The 19,646-nt window shown below is 44.7% G+C and overlaps 3 protein-coding genes across 4 annotated transcripts; 1 reads left to right on the top strand and 2 right to left on the bottom strand.

Moving 5' to 3' along the window:
* Positions 1-740: 740 nt before the first annotated feature.
* fen1 (flap structure-specific endonuclease 1) lies at positions 741-7,594 on the bottom strand. Its single transcript, XM_076970264.1, has 12 exons — positions 7,380-7,594; positions 7,172-7,262; positions 6,198-6,300; positions 5,957-6,059; positions 5,458-5,521; positions 3,920-4,029; positions 3,392-3,528; positions 2,788-2,854; positions 2,574-2,705; positions 2,191-2,342; positions 1,498-1,612; positions 741-1,358 (listed from the first exon to the last, which is right to left on the bottom strand). The coding sequence occupies exons 2-12, from the start codon at positions 7,251-7,253 to the stop codon at positions 1,281-1,283; spliced, it is 1,143 nt and encodes a 380-aa protein (XP_076826379.1). The 5' UTR covers positions 7,254-7,262; positions 7,380-7,594; the 3' UTR covers positions 741-1,280.
* A 154-nt stretch (positions 7,595-7,748) lies between these two features.
* tm9sf1 (transmembrane 9 superfamily member 1) lies at positions 7,749-14,973 on the top strand. Its single transcript, XM_076970260.1, has 9 exons — positions 7,749-8,171; positions 9,085-9,302; positions 9,436-9,567; positions 9,700-9,822; positions 10,014-10,354; positions 12,336-12,490; positions 12,676-12,861; positions 12,963-13,236; positions 13,425-14,973. The coding sequence occupies exons 2-9, from the start codon at positions 9,093-9,095 to the stop codon at positions 13,816-13,818; spliced, it is 1,815 nt and encodes a 604-aa protein (XP_076826375.1). The 5' UTR covers positions 7,749-8,171; positions 9,085-9,092; the 3' UTR covers positions 13,819-14,973.
* A 532-nt stretch (positions 14,974-15,505) lies between these two features.
* Positions 15,506-18,206, bottom strand: nanog (nanog homeobox). 2 transcript variants are annotated; one of them, XM_076971738.1, is made up of 4 exons: positions 17,618-18,206; positions 16,916-17,304; positions 16,709-16,828; positions 15,506-16,474 (listed from the first exon to the last, which is right to left on the bottom strand). In XM_076971738.1, the coding sequence occupies exons 1-4, from the start codon at positions 18,012-18,014 to the stop codon at positions 16,151-16,153; spliced, it is 1,230 nt and encodes a 409-aa protein (XP_076827853.1). In that variant the 5' UTR covers positions 18,015-18,206; the 3' UTR covers positions 15,506-16,150. The 2 variants fall into 2 exon arrangements, with proteins under 2 accessions (XP_076827853.1, XP_076827854.1); XM_076971739.1 differs by having other exon boundaries at positions 15,506-16,339; positions 17,618-18,204.
* Positions 18,207-19,646: the final 1,440 nt, after the last annotated feature.

Raw genomic sequence — 19,646 nt, 5'->3', positions numbered from 1 at the left:
TGACGTAATTGAGAAATGTCAGCCTAAATTCTGAAATCAGGTTTAATCATCAGCTGTGACCAAAATGTAAATATAAAAGTTCTTGCTGAAAGTCATCAATTGAAACAAAATGTTTTACAGGTGACATTGAGAAATGAACAATTTAAACTTGTTTCCCTGACCTGACATTTGAGTGCTAAAGCAATTTGCTTTAGCACAGAAAACACACACTTGAAATGAAACAGCCATTGTTGGAAGATCCAGGTTAGAAATGACAATCTTTCCTTTATGTCCATATTGAAGCGATGCATGGAGTTCCCTACCCACTAGAAATCTTTCTGCCGATAACTGCAGATTTTCAGAACGGATTTGTGTTAAATACCAGAAATACTGGACTGAGAACACAGCTGATAATATGGACAGTTTACAAGATGTTAGAAACATGTTCTCCTAGTTCTGAAGTCTTGCAGTAGTGGTTCATGAAGATGAAAGTTCAGCAGGAGGTTCACAGATCAGAGGAGAAATGCCAGATGATAGGATTAAATAGAGATATAAGACTGCTGAAAGCCAGTTTGATGCATAAGGTTTAAAGCAGACGATCTAAACCTACAAACTAACGGAACAGCTCTCAGATAATAAATTGGACTCATCAAAAATGCAAATTAAGACAGCAGAGCATCCCAAGGACAACGGCTCCAGTAAAAAGGAAAAACCTGTGTAGTCTGTGTAAGACTGGTGAAAAGAGGGGGGGGAAACTACAGTACCATTCATTTTGTTTATTTCAGTACTTACACTCAAAATGCAGGAGTGAATACCATTTCATTGCTTCTTTAATCAATTTGGAGTGGAGGAAAATATACAAATGATGGGAACAAACGAAGTTATAGTTCCTCAACGTTAAGACATTTTTTGTGAATGGTCAAGAATGGTCTTGCTGAAGAAAAAAATATCAATGTACACACTACACATACAATCTCTCTCAAGATAATAGTCTTAAAGCCTTTAACATGTCTCACATCAGCACAAACTCAAGTGAATTTTAAGGGTTAGATACCTCTGCATCAGACTTCCCCAATATTCACCAGGTCAGTGAAATTCAAAATATAAATGCAATTTTAAAGTTAGTTAATTGTCTTTAAACCAACGTAACTACTCCGTTTAAAATAACTAGACGTGTTGTGTAGTTTGCCACTGCTCCCTGTCCAATATCTTTAAGCCACGAGAGTCAGCAAAGAAGTATTCCTCACAGCGAAGCTGACAGTTACTGCTCATGTCCCAAACCACATTCACTTTTGACACTTTCATTTACCCTTCTTGAATTTCCCTGGGGTTGCACCCGTCTTCTGTTTCTTCTTTATCGATCCCTTCGTTTCTGGCTCCTATGAGTACAGAAGAAGTAGTTTTAGGTAAAGAGTAATGTAGAAATGACTGCACAACAGGCCTCAGTCAGCATAGACCAGCCTACAAAAGAAACCAGCACCCCTGGTACAAGCTTTGGTTCCATCAAGCAGCACAAACCTTGCGTTTGGAGGAGAGAGATCCTGTCACGGTAAAAAACGCGTCTAGCCGGCCCTGAGTACTCCCCTGTCTGCTTTTCATGATCTTCTTACAGCCATTACGGATACGGTCCTCACTGGAGTTTAAAACACACACACACACACAACAAACGGGGGGAGGGGTAAACACAGACATGCAGAAAACTCCATTAACATGTACTTCAATAGGGCATATACAGCTACAACGAGGTGCATTTTCAGAATCTTTGTGCCATGCAACTGAACTACTGAATCTCTCACACACACACACACACACACACACACACACACACACACACACACACACAGAGCTAGCAATAAAATGACAACTGTCTCCTTTTGTCCTGTATTCCTGTCTTTATTACGACGCCTTTCATTCTTATTAGGACAAACACTGGTTGCAGACTGGACTCTATCGATGCCAACATCAGCTCATAATAACGAGACATAATGAGAATTTTGGCACATGTGCCTCACAGCAAGGGTTATGTGAAAATGCATTATAAAGTAACCCATTTTTATTTTAATGCCTGCAGCCAGAATCGGATGTGGTCTTAAAAAGCTAAACTCAAAACATACGCAAGACTAAAGCACACATCTAGCGATCAGTCTTCTGGGAAACATCTTGATGTCTGCATTCTCCCATCAAGGAGAGCTGTGAGGCGTCCAGCCGTACCTGAATTGTTTCTCCGCACACATGAACTGCACCAGCCCTTCTTCATCGGGTTCGTTCCACTTCAGATCCACGGTGGAGCAGTCCACCACCTCGGGCTCCAGAAACAGCCCCCGCGCCTCCTTGTACAGCCAGTCTTCTGGGGCAGGGTGTTTCTGAGGTAAGAAGACCAACATACACAGTGCATGGGGGAGATGGTGAAGGTCTCACTACTAGAACAAAAATGTTCAGGTTTGTTTTCACAAATTTCATGTCAAATTCACAGTCACTTTTATCATTTCGTGAATGGTTATTCGGAATGAAACACGGCACGACAAACGAGTGTGTTCGTACGCAAAACGATGACATGGAGGTCGAGCATATTTTAAGTGTGTGAGTGAACTCACAGACTGGTCAATGTTCTCTAGTATTTCTTCAATAGAACCATGTTGTTTGATCAGGTCAATGGCTCTCTTGGGTCCAATTCCTTTGATGGTGCCACAGTAGTCACATCCCAGTAGGATACACAAGTCTATGAACTGATGAAGAAACATCAACATGAACGACGTGAAACGACAATAAGAGGTAGAGGATAATTGTTCTGCTGAAAAGACGTCTCACATTCTGGTGCGTCATGCCCATCTCCTGAAGAATACGGCTGAAATGAAACTCCTGGATGGGAAGTTTCCTGGAGATAAAAAGCAACAGTGACCCTCAGAGGTCAAAGCTAACGTGATTTTTATGAAAACCTTGGCTAGGCTCTCTTAATGTCCTGATAGAAATGACTGAAATAACTGCTCTGAAACTAAATTCATCCAAAAGGTCCCCAAATTATCACAGCACAATGTCAGACTGTCAGCTCCATTAGGAGACACACTGCCATGCTAAAGTACTGTTTAAATGTTTGGGGGGGGGGGGGGGTGTTCCAAATAGATAAAAAAACAATTAAAATGTTTTGATGTATTTAAATTAAAAAAGCTATTGTAAATCAATGGGAAATAACTAAAAATGCAACTCTGAACATAAATGACAGTCTGACTCTGACTGTTACAATCTTTATAACAAAATACCCAATAGACATTACAATTATTTATTTACTCAGTTTGCATTTTTTTGTGCTAGATCCATGAAAGATTACTGACGTCCCCTTTTCTAAAAGTCATCCAACATAAAATGAGTCAAGATCAACTCCAAACCCCCAAACAGGTCTTCACAACCAACATACTTGGCTTCACTTGCAGTCAGATGTCTCAGTAGAACGTTGGTCCCGAAGGTTAAGCCGTCCATGTCCTCCGTTGCCGTGGCGAACACTTTCCCCGCCTTAACCAGAGCGGCACAGCTGGCCTCCGCTTCACACGGAGCCTGGAGAGGAACGCGGCCGTCACCATTCATTTAACGTCTACCACAGGGCCTTGTCCACCGAATGGCCACTTTATTTGACACATCCGTCTAGAAGTGCAACGGATCTTCTTCGACCTTCAGAACCCCAGATATTCATGGTGGCGTGAATTCTACGAGTCTTTCTGCTAGCGCAGATGGGACAGCTTCTGCCTCCGTCCAGAGACGCTCTACAGGATTAAGGTCTGGGGAGTGTGAAGGCCACGAGACAGGCTGCACGCCAGGGTCATGTGTCTAATTCCCGTACGAGTAAGCTCCAATCGTTAAAGGTACTGGTGTGTCTAATAAAGTAGCCATTCAGTACACGCTGGAATAAAGCATTTGCATGCAACAGTAATTTGAAAACAAACAGTACCTCAATATAGGGCACTCCCATTAGTTTGAGAAGATTCTTGCACTCATCATTGTGTTGCTTGGTGACTTTTACAAGACGTTTGCTGAACTTATCAATGTTCTCCTGTTCACCTGAGAGTCAAAATGACATGATGTTCTCATTTACAAGAAAACAAGGGAAAAGCCCCAGAGAAAGAAAGTAGAAATGTGTTCACATGAGTGTGCCCATATACACACTTCGCTTGTGTACATCTATCCACTGGAGTACAGCTCAAGGACGTATGTTCTAGAAAATCTGAACGCCAGTCTGGTGTAATAGGAGTTATGTTCAGGGAGGGGCATCCATGTGGTGAGGGTCTCGGCTGTCCTACCCATGTGGTGGGGGTCTCTGCTGTCCTACCCATGTGGTGAGGGTCTCTGCTGTCCTACCCATGTGGTGGGGGTCTCTGCAGCCCTACCCATGTGGTGGGGGTCTCTGCAGTCCTACCCATGTGGTGAAGGTTTCTGCTGTCCTACCCATGTGGTGAAGGTTTCTGCAGCCCTACCCATGTGGTGGAGGTCTCTGCTGTCCTACCCATGTGGTGGAGGTCTCTGCTGTCCTACCCATGTGGTGGAGGTCTCTGCAGCCCTACCCATGTGGTGGAGGTCTCTGCTGTCCTACCCATGTGGTGAAGGTCTCTGCTGTCCTACCCATGTGGTGGGGGTCTCTGCAGCCCTACCCATGTGGTGGGGGTCTCTGCTGTCCTACCCATGTGGTGAGGGTTTCTGCTGTCCTACCCATGTGGTGGGGGTTTCTGCTGCCCTACCCATGTGGTGGGGGTTTCTGCTGCCCTACCCATGTGGTGGGGGTTTCTGCAGCCCTAGCCATGTGGTGGGGGTCTCTGCAGCCCTACCCATGTGGTGGGGGTCTCTGCAGCCCTACCCATGTGGTGGGGGTCTCTGCAGCCCTACCCATGTGGTGGGGGTCTCTGCAGCCCTACCCATGTGGTGGGGGTCTCTGCAGCCCTACCCATGTGGTGAAGGTTTCTGCTGTCCTACCCATGTGGTGGGGGTCTCTGCAGCCCTACCCATGTGGTGGGGGTCTCTGCTGTCCTACCCATGTGGTGGGGGTCTCTGCAGCCCTACCCATGTGGTGGGAGTCTCTGCAGCCCTACCCATGTGGTGGGAGTCTCTGCAGCCCTACCCATGTGGTGGGGGTCTCTGCAGCCCTACCCATGTGGTGGGGGTCTCTGCAGCCCTACCCATGTGGTGGGGGTCTCTGCAGCCCTACCCATGTGGTGGGGGTCTCTGCAGCCCTACCCATGTGGTGGGGGTCTCTGCAGCCCTACCCATGTGGTGGGGGTCTCTGCAGCCCTACCCATGTGGTGGGGGTCTCTGCAGCCCTACCCATGTGGTGGGGGTCTCTGCAGCCCTACCCATGTGGTGGGGGTCTCTGCAGCCCTACCCATGTGGTGGGGGTCTCTGCAGCCCTACCCATGTGGTGGGGGTCTCTGCAGCCCTACCCATGTGGTGGGGGTCTCTGCAGCCCTACCCATGTGGTGGGGGTCTCTGCTGTCCTACCTGTTTCTTGAGCTTGCGCTAGCAGTTTTTCAGCTTCAGCTCTCCGTTCTCCTCTCTTCTCCAACTGAAACAAGGAACACGTGTTAAACGAGCGCACCACTGCTCTTCTGGCTGCTAGTAGCCCGCTTCCATTTTTATTAACTAACAAAAAATATCATCTAAGTAACTGTAGAATAAACATTTTGTTTTTCTGTACTCTAGCATATTTGGTTTGAATTAAAGCAGTCACTGTGATCTTACAGAACAGAAGGTCATTTCTAATCCAAAATGGATTTATTTCTGTGCTGGGTAAACTATACAGCAGTGCCAGGTGTTTCTTATAACACACCCTCCTTTAAACCCACGAGTCATTGGACATCCTAATTAACTAGAAATCATTGTAATAAATCCATCCTCGAAATATACAGAAACAAATTAGAAATGTTGATGCATAAGTCCTTTGTATTTGCCATAACAAGTAAATGATTTTCACACCGTGAAAAGCAACTTATCTGTTTACCTCTCCAGATTTGAGCTGAGGGGGCTTCCCATCAAACACGTACACAGGTTTGATGCCACTATCCAACATTCGGATTGTCCTATAAAACATGCCCATGAGGTGGCTGGGGACGCGGAAACAAATGGATATGTTTATGTTAAAACAGATGTAATCACATTAAACACACATTAAACACATCCCAAACTACTACCTAACTACTGCCTACAACCAAGATAGTTCCTTAACTAGCTAGTTAAGTTACCTCGTTGTTTCTCCATCTTCATTCTGTAAAACATTACCGTCTTGTCTGACAGCAATCAGGAACTGGTAAATACACATGGACGCATCAATAGCGATCTTCCGTCCTAAATGATTGCAAGAGTTGCAAAAGAGCGGGGTCAAAAACAAACCGACAGTTATGGCTAGCTAGGTAGTAAATGCAAGATTCAATATAACAATTGTCTATAACCAGTTAACCTACCAGTGAGGCAAGCTTGGGGTTAGAATAAAACTTTCCATATATACCTAACCAGCAGTGCATGGCTGTAATATCCACCAGTGCATGGCTGTAATATCCACCAGTGCATGGCTGTAATATCCACCAGTGCATGGCTGTAATATCCACCAGTGCATGGCTGTAATATCCACCAGTGCATGGCTGTAATATCCACCAGTGCATGGCTGTAATATCCACCAGTGCATGGCTGTAATATCCACCAGTGCATGGCTGTAATATCCACCAGTGCATGGATGTAATATCCACCAGTGCATGGATGTAATATCCACCAGTGCATGGCTGTAATATCCACCAGTGCATGGCTGTAATATCCACCTGTGCATGGCTGTAATATCCACCAGTGCATGGCTGTAATATCATGGCTGTAATATCCACCAGTGCGTGGCTGTAATATCCACCAGTGCGTGGCTGTAATATCCACCAGTGCGTGGCTGTAATATCCACCAGTGCATGGATGTAATATCCACCAGTGCATGGATGTAATATACACCAGTGCATGGATGTAATATACACCAGTGCATGGATGTAATATACACCAGTGCATGGATGTAATATTCACCAGTGCATGGATGTAATATACACCAGTGCATGGATGTAATATACACCAGTGCATGGATGTAATATACAGCAGTGCATGGATGTAATATACAGCAGTGCATGGATGTAATATACAGCAGTGCATGGATGTAATATACAGCAGTGCATGCTTGCAAACTCACCAAAATAGTTTTTAATATCTTGTTCTTTGATGGCCGCCGGGGCCTGATCCGCTATTAACTTTGCAAGGCCGTGAATTCCCATTGCGATTACCTGAGTAGAAATTAATATAGATTTTAATTCCACTACTATAAAAATGCCAAGATAGCTAATTATTGTGTATATTATTGTCTAATCCGTAAACATGAAGAGATAAATATAAATAAAGACCGTCTTGCTAGACAGCTGCGTTAGCTATACCACTACCGCCGTTCTTCTCCCTCACGCGGGGGGAAAATGAGCGCCTTTCGCGCGAAAACGTACGAAAACATACGAATAGGCATTACGAATCGAACTTAACGTCAACGTCAGCCGAAACGCGAGAATCAATAGCTCGAAATCGATTAACTTGGGCTCATATGGGACTTAAAAGCAGAGAACGTGAGCGCGAGCCGCCGAGCGCGAGGGGTATCTCGAGCGTCCCGCAGCGTGTACGATCTACAATGCAATGCTCCCGTCGACTCCTCGAGAGGCTTCTGCGTGAAGATCAGCGGCTCTCGTGCGCATGCGCGAGCCGTGTCGCCCCAGACGGTGCGGAACGATTAGTCGAGACTGGGTAGACGTTAATTTACAACCGACTACACTTCGCCCATTTTAACCTACACGGGTGTTTCTGTCCCCGTGTGTTTTAACGGGAAGCTGCCGGTGCGGTTAGGGCGGAGGTTAGCGTGTCCGGACAGGTGGAGGTGTCGCTCCTCTGCCCCCGCCTCTCCCGGAAAACGGTGTTTTTATGTGGGGGTGACGTGGATCCAGCGGCGCCTCACGGTCTCTCCGCTGTGAACGTGTCGAACACCGAGACGGGTCGCGTTTACCGGACCGCTCACGGCCCGCCGTCCGGTACCAGGCACCGATATGATGTTACACATGTGCCCTCGGTATTGACCAACCGATTACGGGAGAGACAGCGAGACGAAAGGCCGGCCGTCCCCGAGCGGAGCGGAAGGAGCCCGGTCACCCACACAGGTCTGCTGCGTCTCCGGGACGCGGAAGCGTCTGCAGCTAATTAGCCGACTAGCTCCCTCCACTTTAACCAAACCACGTTTAAACTGACGGTTAAAAATGTGATTTTATCACAAGTTGAGTAATTGGCCGCTAGAGCTTGATACACGCAATTGTATGAGTAAAAGGCGCTAACGTGAGTTAGCTTGGACACTCAGGACCTAGCAGGATATGTATTAACCGTGGATGATGATGATGATGATGAAGGATGATGATGATTCCGGTATTACATCGAGATCTGTGAGCACGGAGTCCTGTGTGTGTGTGTGTGTGGTGGAGAGAGTCAGAGAACTGCCCTCATTTACCGTGGGAGCAAGTTTTAAATGTCAGCCCAGTCCAAAAGATGAGAGGCCTAACTCACATGTACCTCATGCATGCAGACCCAAATAAACATTTCAGAAGTTTAAGTTGCACGTTATTGTAGAATAAGAAGTAAGAATAAAAATAAAACTAAACCATTTTTGGCGAATCTGTTAACTTGATGGTTGTACTTTCAGATGTACCTATGATGGTTGGCACGATTGACCAACGTCACCTCTTTTCCTACAGGAAGTAGTGATATCCAATGATTATGAGTTTGGACATGGAATAATCTAAACTGCGATATTTATGGGCTGTCTGTGTAAACGCTCCTCTTCTTTAGGCCTGTTTCTCCACCACACACAGGCAGAACATTTTGGGTGGTCACAGATTTCGGTGTAACACCTGTTTTGTAACCTAGGTTAGCTCGCTAGCCAAGTTAAGGATCTGTGGAGCCATGATAGATAGATCTCAGCATTGACTTGAGTATGCGATGGTAAATAAACGTGATCTGATCACTTCTGATCTGATAATTATGACAATTATCCTAATTTTGCATCCATTTCCTCATTAACAGGAACTGTCATGACAGTAAAACTTTTGCGTCCTGACCTCGGAATCGTTGGATGGGTTATGGGGTCTCATATGTTGCTTTTGTGCCTGTTGCCTATTGGATTGGCTGTCAATTACAAGAAAGGTGATCCTGTGATTCTCTACGTAAATAAAGTAGGTCCATATCACAATCCCCAGGAAACGTATCATTTTTATACGCTGCCTGTCTGCAGACCCAAAGAGGTGAGTTAGCATCATGAGAGTTTTAATCACATTAGTTTGGTTGTTTAAATATTCATCCGTTCCACTACAATCAAATAATTGGATACGAGTGTGTCTGTTATTTTCTCGTATTATAAATCCATTTATTGCACAGGTGCGTCATAAAGCCTTGAGCCTTGGAGAGGTTTTAGATGGGGACCGAATGGCAGAATCTTTGTACAACATCCGCTTCATGGAAAACACTGATACACAGAAGCTGTGTCAGCTGACACTCTCTGAGAAAGAGGTACTGTCCAAATCCAAACTTCATTTGTAAGATGGAATTTCACATTAAAACTTCCTCTGCTATTTAGATTACCATGCTAACTTGTTATTTAAGTATTAAACGTTTTGATGGATAATGCTTTTCATTGAACAGGTGGATCAGCTGAGAGAAGCGATTGAGGAGCTGTATTACTTTGAGTTTGTCCTGGATGACATTCCTATATGGGGATTTGTGGGATACATGGAAGAGAGTGGATTCCTACCCCATAGCCACAAGGTCTGTCTGTATCTCACTCTCACTAACTGCTCTCAAATTGTTATTTCTTTTTTTAATTTAATTGCTGTATGTTTTGTCTTGCATATCTTGGTCTATATTTTAGGTTAACAGTGCTTTACAGACCTTAATTCCTACAATTAAGGAACTGATTCACTTTATCTGAATGTTACTGTTACTGTTGTTTTCTTCAGGTCGGGTTGTGGACACATTTGGACTTCAATATCGAGTATAATGGTGACTCGGTGATTTTTGCCAATGTGTCGGTAAAGGATGTGAAGCCTGTACCTCTGGAGGAAAGCGGGCCGGGCCGGGGCCCGGGGGGGCTCTCCGTGACCCACACCTACAGCGTGCGCTGGTTCGAGAGCACCTTGCCCCATTCGCGCAGGGCCGAGCGCCTTCGAGACTACTCCTTCTTCCCCAAGACCCTGGAGATCCACTGGCTGTCGATCATCAACTCGCTGGTGCTGGTGGTGCTGCTGCTGGGCTTCGTCATCATCATCCTCATGCGGGTTCTAAAGAACGACTTTGCTAGGTGAGGGATGATGGGCTAGAGAAGAGAGGATTCTATTGGACGAAGGGAATATTAGTTGACCAATGACAGCAGGGGTTATGGTGGCCACACGTTATGGTTCAGTATGACCTCACAAAGGCATGTTTGCAAACCAGCTGGTTGTTTTTGTTTTTTTATTATAATACTTGGAAACACAAGTCAAATGGAAACCCTCCAGTTTGCTTCTGTACACACTATTTGTAAAAGCTCTCGTATCATAAGCATAGTAAATACTAGAGGTGTATTCAACTAAGGATTTTCATAGTCGAATCTGATTCGTCAGATTTTCCCTTTAGTCGACTAATAGTCGAATCAGGGTATTTTATTTTATTTTATCTAGAGCACCTTAAACGGGATCCCGTTCTCATTCAGGACTTTTTTCCACTTCAAAGTAAAAACCTAAAACACTCAGATAAATGAATAAACATAGTAGGTTGGCTTTATTCAGCTTTTATTTATTTACTTATTTATTTTTTAATGAAACGCTAGAGAACATTAACCGTCAGTGCGCAGTGCTCATATCAAACAGGCACTGTGCAAAATGTCAACAATATTTTAAATAAAATGTGCCTGCCTGAAAATATAAAAAAATTGCCACACAACAGAAAAGAATTATAAGTAAAGGTTCAAGTAACGGGGTTTAAAAAGCAAAAAATGTTTATAGGCCTACTTGCCGAGACGCACCGCGACGAAACGAGCGAAACGACAAACGGCTGAACATTTTTTTTCACCTTACCCGTTTTAAATGGTATGCCATGTTGGTTGTTGTCGTGCGAAATGAGACGTTGATGACATAACTTACACTTTACTTTGTTTGATTCATCTTTATCTTTTTCAAAATACTTTTGAAGTTTTTTGTAGCCATTATAATCTCGGGAGATGCTGATCCTGTGGCGTGTTCAGCTCCGCTCATTTGGATTGTGCAACTGCAGGGTGTGATTTATTAATGTGTAGTAAGGAAGATGCCTATTGTTAATGCGCACACATCATTTAAAAATATTTATTAACAGAAATTAGGATGATTTTATTTGACAAAGGGCTATATATAATGAAAAAAAGACATTTCATGTAACAACTAATGCTTAGCAGCATCCTAAGTTAGAATGGTACATTCGACTATGACGTTCATAGTCGACTAGGGGGTATAGTCGACTATAGTCGAATCAGCAACTACTGCAGGTCACCCCTAGTAAATACTATAACAATTTTTTAATAGTTGTTAAGCTAACAAAATGAAAGTCTAATTATACTGAAAAGTAGCAAAATTGCTGCTTATTTAGCATCTCATGGTGCTCTAGCAAGATGTAGTAATAATAATAATAAATAATAATAAATCTGTTTTATATAGTGCTTTTCTTAGTACTCAAAGTCGCTTTACAGTAATTTCACACAAAAATTCACGTACAAACATACACACAAAAAAAAAAAACAAAAGAAAGAAAACAAAATGGAAAAGATAGGGTAATGACTTAAGTGTTATATGCAGACTGGAAAAGGTGGGTCTTGAGGTTATGTTTGAAGGAGTGCAGAGAATCAGACTTTCGGATGGTCAGGGGTAGAGAGTTCCAGAGGGCGGGGGCAGCAATGGCAAAAGCCCTGTCCCCAATGGACCTGTGTTTGGTGATGTGATGTGTTTCAAGTTCATTATAGACTAGAGAAATCGGACCAGTGCTGTTACTCAGGGGTGCCCATTACGTCGATCGTGAAGGAAGTGTCGGTCAATCGCGAAGGAAGTGTGGGTAGATTGCATGACATTAAAAAGTAGTGGATGAATGACAAAATAAATGAGTAGATCTTTCTCACTTGGTCATCTTATAAGAAGCTCGCAAGCTGAAAACTTGTGGGCACCCCTGCGCTAACTCATTGAGATCCTGTATCAAGGCTGTGTGCAGTCCCCAGTCCTTCCTAGTGTTCTCTGTAGGTCCCAGATGCAGCTCTCTTATCTCTCGTGCTGGTCGTACAGGTATAACGTAGAAGAAGATGGGGGCTGTGATGACCTGGATCAGGGAGATAACGGCTGGAAGATCATCCACACTGATGTCTTTCGCTTTCCACCGTATAGAAGTCTGTTGTGCGCCGTGCTGGGAGTTGGGGCTCAGTTCCTCACGCTGGCCACAGGTATAACTCGGCACAAACGACACTAATGATTGCCATTTTAACACAATTAACACATGAGTTGGGTATTGTGCACGTTAAACAGCTGGAAAACTAAGATGAAAAGAGACTGCAGAGTGCCTAAAATGAAATCTTCACTGCTCACATGAGTCCCTCTTAACATCTCATCTCTCTCTTATGGTTGCCAGGTATCATTGTCATGGCGTTGCTAGGGATGTTTAACGTGCATCGCCATGGCGCCATCAACTCTGCGGCGATTGTGCTGTATGCGCTGACCAGCTGTGTGTCAGGATATTGCTCCTGTAGCTTCTACACCCAGATCCATGGGCAGCGGTGGGTGTGGAACATCATCCTCACCTCCACCCTATTTTCTGGTGAGCTACGTCACGCTGGACTCTTTCATAGTTAGCGAATGCAGTACCTGCATTTCGTAACATTCGCCATTAAACCCAAACTCTTTGTCGTCCACGTCTAGCTCCACTGTTCCTGACGTGGAGCGTGGTGAACTCCGTCCACTGGTGGAGCGGCTCCACCCAGGCCCTTCCGGCCTCCACCGTGCTCCTGCTGTTAGGGGCCTGGGTGCTGGTGGGTTTCCCCCTCACGGTTATCGGGGGAATCGTGGGTAAGAACCGGGCGGGCAACTTCCAGGCCCCGTGTCGTACGCGGAACATCGCTCGCCAGATCCCCCAGCAGCCCTGGTATAAACACACAGCTGTGCACATGGCCATCGGTGGATTCCTCCCCTTCAGGTGACTTGTGAAGTGATCGAGAGAAATGTATCGAACATATGACTCGTATACAATCTAAAACATCTCCTAAACCATGAAAGCTTTTTGTACACCGTATTGTAATAACTGCAGTAATAATGGTCCAGACCTCGGCGGTGTATTGAGACGTTTATATCTCATCTTTTACCCCCCTCCCTCTTATATCGCAGTGCCATCTCAGTGGAGCTATACTACATCTTTGCCACCGTGTGGGGCCGGGAGCACTACACGCTTTACGGCATCCTGCTGTGCGTCTTTGCCATCCTGCTGTCGGTGGGGGCCTGCATCTCCGTGGCCCTCACCTACTTCCTGCTGTCGGGCGAGGACTACCGCTGGTGGTGGCGTAGCGTCCTGAGCACGGGCTCCACCGGCCTCTTCATTTTCGTCTACTCCCTCTTCTACTACCGCAACCGCTCCAGCATGAGCGGCCCCGTGCAGAGCGTGGAGTTCTTCGGCTACTCCTTGCTCACCGCCTTCGTCTTCTCGCTCATGCTGGGCACCGTGTCCTTCTGGGCATCCTTGGCCTTCATACGCTACATCTACCGCAGCCTGAAGATGGATTGAGGGGGGGGGGGGGGGGGAGGAGTTCCCACCCCACCCAAACTGGGGAGCACCAGTATCTTAAGAAATTCTGTTTAGGCAGGTTTTACGGCACTGGAATGTATAACTCCACCCCAAGAGGCAAGAGAATTAGTCATCAAATCAAAATAAGCGACTGGTTGTTTGAGAAACAAAATCTGAACTGTTTGTTTCATGTGTTTGAGGTTTCTCAGTAAGACCCCGCCTCATAAAATTCTTAAGGTACATAGTTGTTAGTTTATATGGTCAGCAAATTCTACAAAAATGTGTTTGATTCACTTTTGGTTAAGGCAGTTGATTTGAAAACTGTTGCATGTTCAGTTATTGCACCGTTGCAACTACATTTTATTGAATTCAAATTGGATTTACAGTTACTGGTAGTATTTGGAATGTCCAGTGCATTGTGTGCAGGAAGTGCCGACTATGACTTCTATTTAAAAATGAAACTACGGTTGGGTATGAACTGTTACTTCCTGCAAGGTACAAAAAGCAGGAACACGTTTATACATCTGGCTGCATATGAAGGACTTTAATTATATATACAATTATAAGAGGTTATGGGTTTTTTTTTTCTTCAAAAAGATGAAAGCTGTATGTGGAGAAGGTGTGGTGTCTTTAATATTCATAAGGGAACACTTTTTGGAAAGGGTATTTATAGTATGAGCAAGGAAGAAAAGTGTGTTTAGTAAAGCCGCCATCATCAGTCTAACTTGCATGCTTTTGTTCAGCAGATTGGTATTGTCCAGTTCTGAGAAGTCTTCAGGCATCTGTTCAAACCTGGCCAACAGGTAAATGTGCTAAAGGGCATGCAAGCCAAAGAAGAACCTTTAGAATAGGTGAAAAGGTGAAACCTGTTCCTGTAGAACTGGGAAGCGGTGTCCGTTTGCTTTGAGGGTTAGGAGGCCTTGATTTAGCATGGATATTGAAATCAAAACATTAAAATCAAAACTGTCGCTAGTGACATTTGTAGACAAATGGTTTACACTTGGTTACAAATCTGTAATATGGAACACTGTAGAAGATTGGATTTTGAGAGTAATGCAACATGGGCATGGGAGCAATATGTACTATAGTCACCATGTACTGTGATCTTCAGATGTACATATACAATCTTTTGAATAAAGACTTTTCTTACAAAAAGATGGCCCACAGTTAGACTTGTATGTATATATTAAAAAAAAAATACTACTGATGCTGAAAGTTTTTTTTTTGTTTTATTTTTTTTCCACTCAAGACCAGTAAGTATAGAACTGGTTATTAAAGAACATTTAACAAGAACTCAGCTGAGGTGTAATCCACTAATGAATAAGCAAGTATATATAATTATATACAGAAAACAACTTTGAAATAGATTCAAAAGGTGCAGTCAAAGAAAGCACTACTTTCATGGAGTAGAGAAGTTATTACAGTACTGTAAGGCTGGATGTGGGCACAATCACTACGCCAATCAAGGGTAGTTAACACCACAGTTAAAACAGACCATCTACTGAGTCCACGGCATTAAAATCAGTTACATCTTTTAGATCTTTAACCAACAACTCTCGAGATCCATATAGGATCCATTCGGTTGTCGTCACATACTATGGCTTGCTCATCTGCAACATTTAGACTACAGAAAAAAAAAAAAAGTCATCCAAAATTAGGCAGTTAAAAATCAGATGGTTAAGCTAGAGGCATTTACATCAAATAAAGCATTTATTTAACTTCTAAAACATCAGTAGTGTAGACAAGAGCATTTCCAAACGTATACAGCTAGACAGTGGTAAAAAAAAACATGAACACATCTTGAGCATTATAGCAATTTCATAAAGAGCACAAACTGAAACGGGACAACTCCGTATTGGACAGAGTCTAGTGAATATGGAACAGAAGCTTATTCCATAGAAGCTTATAAAAACATGAGGAAAAATTGTTAATGCTAAAAAATATTTTTTTTAAAAAAGTCAAGATACTCTGGTACAGGTGTGCCCAAGTCTGATGTTGAGTGGCCCCATAGAAGATTACAACCCTATTCTAACATGCCATACCCAATTAATGAATTCTTTTAACTTTAGGACAGCACCAGACATGAATGCTGCTGCCATGAGGTCCATGAATTTACAAAAATATATTTTCAGTACAAAAGTAAAAAATGTCCCGTTTTCATAAGACTATTAAAAAATGAGAAATTGCAAAAAAGTTCCTAAAAATGTTGTGCATGACTGCTTTCCTGAACCACAAAATTCATTTTTTTCTCTAGCTATATGCAGGCTACAAGCAAAGCTGCAGACTTAATCTATTTACACGTGTACTCTAACTCACAGCCAAGTGCAGTTGCTCAAGATGGCCACTGGGTGACACTGTGCATCGAGACCATTTGCGTAGCGTTGGTGCCTGGATCAACGGCACCACCGTCACTATTAAAGCCAGCGCTGCCGCCCGGCTGCACATAACCGGGGGGGTTGGAAAACTCATAGTGCGTCACACCTGGGGGCATGGACCAGTTTCCCTGGGGCCTTGTGGAGACCTGGGAAGGGGAGATAGGCAGGTTATAGTTGGGGCAGAAGGAGGCAGTCTCTGGTGGAGTTTGACTGTAGATGGCGTCTATGAACTGGGTGGTGTTGTATGGGTCTTGGTTCAGTACAGGAACATCTACATGGAACTGAGGGATGGAAAATCTCACGTCAGCACACCGTTTACTGCCTTCAGACAACAAACACACACTGGGCTGTTTGTATCATCCTGCCTTTAAGACACTTTCTTAACTGTGAAATGCCCCCATTATGGATGATTTTTTTCTATATCCAAACTGTGATAGTCACTACTACATGAATAAATAGGACTGCAGACAGAGTGGATAGCCAAAACTAATTCACACACTGAATCCGGTCCTCACCTGAGAGTGTGGGGTCGGGGCATTGGCCATCCCAGCAGTAATGTATCTCTCAGACACCCAGCTGTTATCTTTCTGGTGTCTCTTCAGCTTCATTCGGCGGTTCTGAAACCAAGTTTTCACCTTGAAACAGAAAAGAAAATGGGTCAACTTCAAAACACATTTGGGGTTGAGGAGGTTTGTGGTAATCATTCAGGGGTTGGCGTTTACCTGTTTGTACGTAAGCCCGGTGAGTCCGGCCAGAGCCTTCATCTCCGCGGGGGTCAGATATCTCTGCATGTTGAAGCGGTCGGTCAGCGCGTTCATCTGCCCTTCCGAGAAGGCCGTGCGTGATTTGGTCTTGCGGGGCTGCGGCGGCACTTGCCGGGGTGGGGACGGCGCAGGAGGGGGGGTGGGTGCGGGGGGGAGCGACCCGTCGCCCTTCAGGTTTCGGTTCGCCTCCTCCGCGACGGCCGAGCGGGAGCTGGACACGACGTCGCTGCCGTCCGAGCTGCCGCTGCTGTCCGTCTCGTACGGCTGCTCCTTCTTGACCCACGGGGCGAGGTCCAGGTCGGCCTGGGGAATGACCCCGCCGCCACTGCTACCAGAACTCCAAGAATCTGTAGAAATAATATATTTAAAAAAACATAAGATAAAACATTCTGGTAACATTTAGGTAAAAAAAAAATCCAACGTCGTCTAGGCTCTACCTAATGGGATGCTTTGACAGGATCGCTCAGACTTAATTGTTTTCAGATTTAAAAGAACAAAAAGTACGATATTTCGTAATAAATACTACTCCGTGTCCAGAAATTGCACTAAAGACGATACATTTGAGATAAATGGCAGTAGCACCCAAGTATTTATATAAAAATAAACCCCCTTTCTCGTCAGTTTGACTAGTTAAGAGTAGGCGGCCATTTTAGCGCGGACCTGGCGTGTGCGCCTCCGAGTCGCTGGGCGCGTCGCTGCCGCCCCGGTCCCGGACCGCCTTCGTCTGCTGGTGGCAATTAACCCGGTTGTGCGAGATGAAAAGCCGCCCGGTCTGCGTGTGCGTCTGCGGATCCTTATAGCAGGCCACCGGGCGAGGGCACTGCCCGCTGATACCGGGGTTTGGGTTGGCGAACTCCGCAGTCTCAGGTGCAGCCTGGGCCGGAGCCGGAGGGGGGTAGTACCCGCCGTTCAGGCCCGCCGGAGGGCCGTAAGCGGCCTCGGCCCAGCCCATGTTGGGGTGGTTCTGCTCCGGAGCTTGAGGGTACATTAACCCATACGCATACGCGTGATACGATGGGTTGTAGTTGTAAGTCAGAGGCATTTTCCAGTCCGCCATCTCTATATTATCTGTACTAAACGTAGCCGAGGTTCTTACGATGGAGATCCCGCCCAGTCCGGCTACCAAGCAGACTTGCAGAAGACCCGTTTCTCAGGGACGCGCTTGCGGATACAAGTTTTCCAAAGTGACCATGTACACCTTTAACACATGAACTCTAACGATGCTTCATGTTGAGGTTCATTTATAAAGCCAGGTGTAGGCGTGATTAGGGTGGAGTCGGGAGTAAATGTGTAGTCCAATCAAACAGCTAAATGAGAGGGCGGATGGGCGGGGCTCCACGCCCTTATTCAGGTACGATGCAAATTAAGTGTGTGTGTGTGTGTGTGTGTGTGTGTGCAGTGGTTGGGGGGGGGGGGTGTGGGTGGGTGTCTGTGTGTGTGTGTGTTCGGGGGTGTCTGTGTGTGTGTGTGTGTGTGTGTGTGTGTGTGTTCGGGGGTGTGGGGGGGTGTCTGTGTGTGTGTGTGTGTGTGTGTGTGTGTGTGTGTGTGTGTGTTCGGGGGGGGGGGGGGGCGGTTAGAGACCTGTATTCTAAAATAGCGTGCTGTTTTGGGGGCATCTATTTTCAGTGCATAATTTTATTGTGCTAATCTTAAATTCTAAACTCTCAATTTAAATTTTGTTGCTTTTTTGTCGTTTGTTTGTGAATGTAACTGCGTATGTTGGAAAAACACTATAGGCCTACAAAGCTTACTTAGATTTGTACTGTTTTCATTCTTGCACTGAGTGTTTGCTGATGTGACTACTTGAAATGTATGAGGAAAGTTTGCATTAGCATTGTCATGAAAACAAATGTTTGTAATCGACCCTGTCCGCTGCTTGGAATGGTAATATGTCCGTTAAAAGTGAAAAAAATAAACACGAATGAACATCCTGTATTCTGATTTGCATAATTTGCAGGTTTAGAAAATGTATGGACAGCAAGATAGCAAGCCACATAGATATTGTATATATTTGTGTGAGGTACACTGAGTAGATGGTGAAAATCATGATGAACAATTGTATTACAGACAGCCATGTGTATCTTATAATTCTACGCCACTGGTTACCTTTATTGTATTTATCTATATGTGTTTTATTTGATTCGTTCTGAATTAGGGCAGGTTTACTTCTGTGTCACAGAACCACGTATATTTATAGCATTTAGCAGATGATGTTGTTTTATAGCACAAGCGTACACGGCAGAACACTGAGATTTTCCATATATTCTAGAGTTAAGCTTAGTAGCAGAATATTTTTACTTGCTTACAGCGACGCTGTAAGTTGTTGCAGTCTCATCAGTAATGAGCATGGCATACATTTAGGTGCTAATTCATGTGCAAATAGACCATTATCACACGATCATTTCTTGCGTGAACATCGCCACCAGCTTTAGAACTAAAAGAGCTAGACTTGTGTTCTCCAAAATACCTTTGGAAGGGCGTACGAATAAAGACCATTCTTTTTAATAATGGTAAAGCAATTTATCCTGCTGTATCCAGAAACACTTCTCCAACCCGACATGTATCGTGCAATGTCAGTAATGAGCCCTCCCTGCCAACGACCGGCGCTCTGCGCCGCTGTAATCTCCAAATCTTGGTTTTAATGGTCTCAGCCACGTGTTTGTAGCCACGGTCCCTTTAATATATCGGC

Source organism: Brachyhypopomus gauderio, chromosome 13 (genome assembly GCF_052324685.1).
Source record: "Brachyhypopomus gauderio isolate BG-103 chromosome 13, BGAUD_0.2, whole genome shotgun sequence".
Classification (NCBI taxonomy): domain Eukaryota; kingdom Metazoa; phylum Chordata; class Actinopteri; order Gymnotiformes; family Hypopomidae; genus Brachyhypopomus; species Brachyhypopomus gauderio.
The sequence above is the reverse complement of the archived record's forward strand: the minus strand, read 5'-3'. Positions and strand labels throughout refer to the sequence as shown.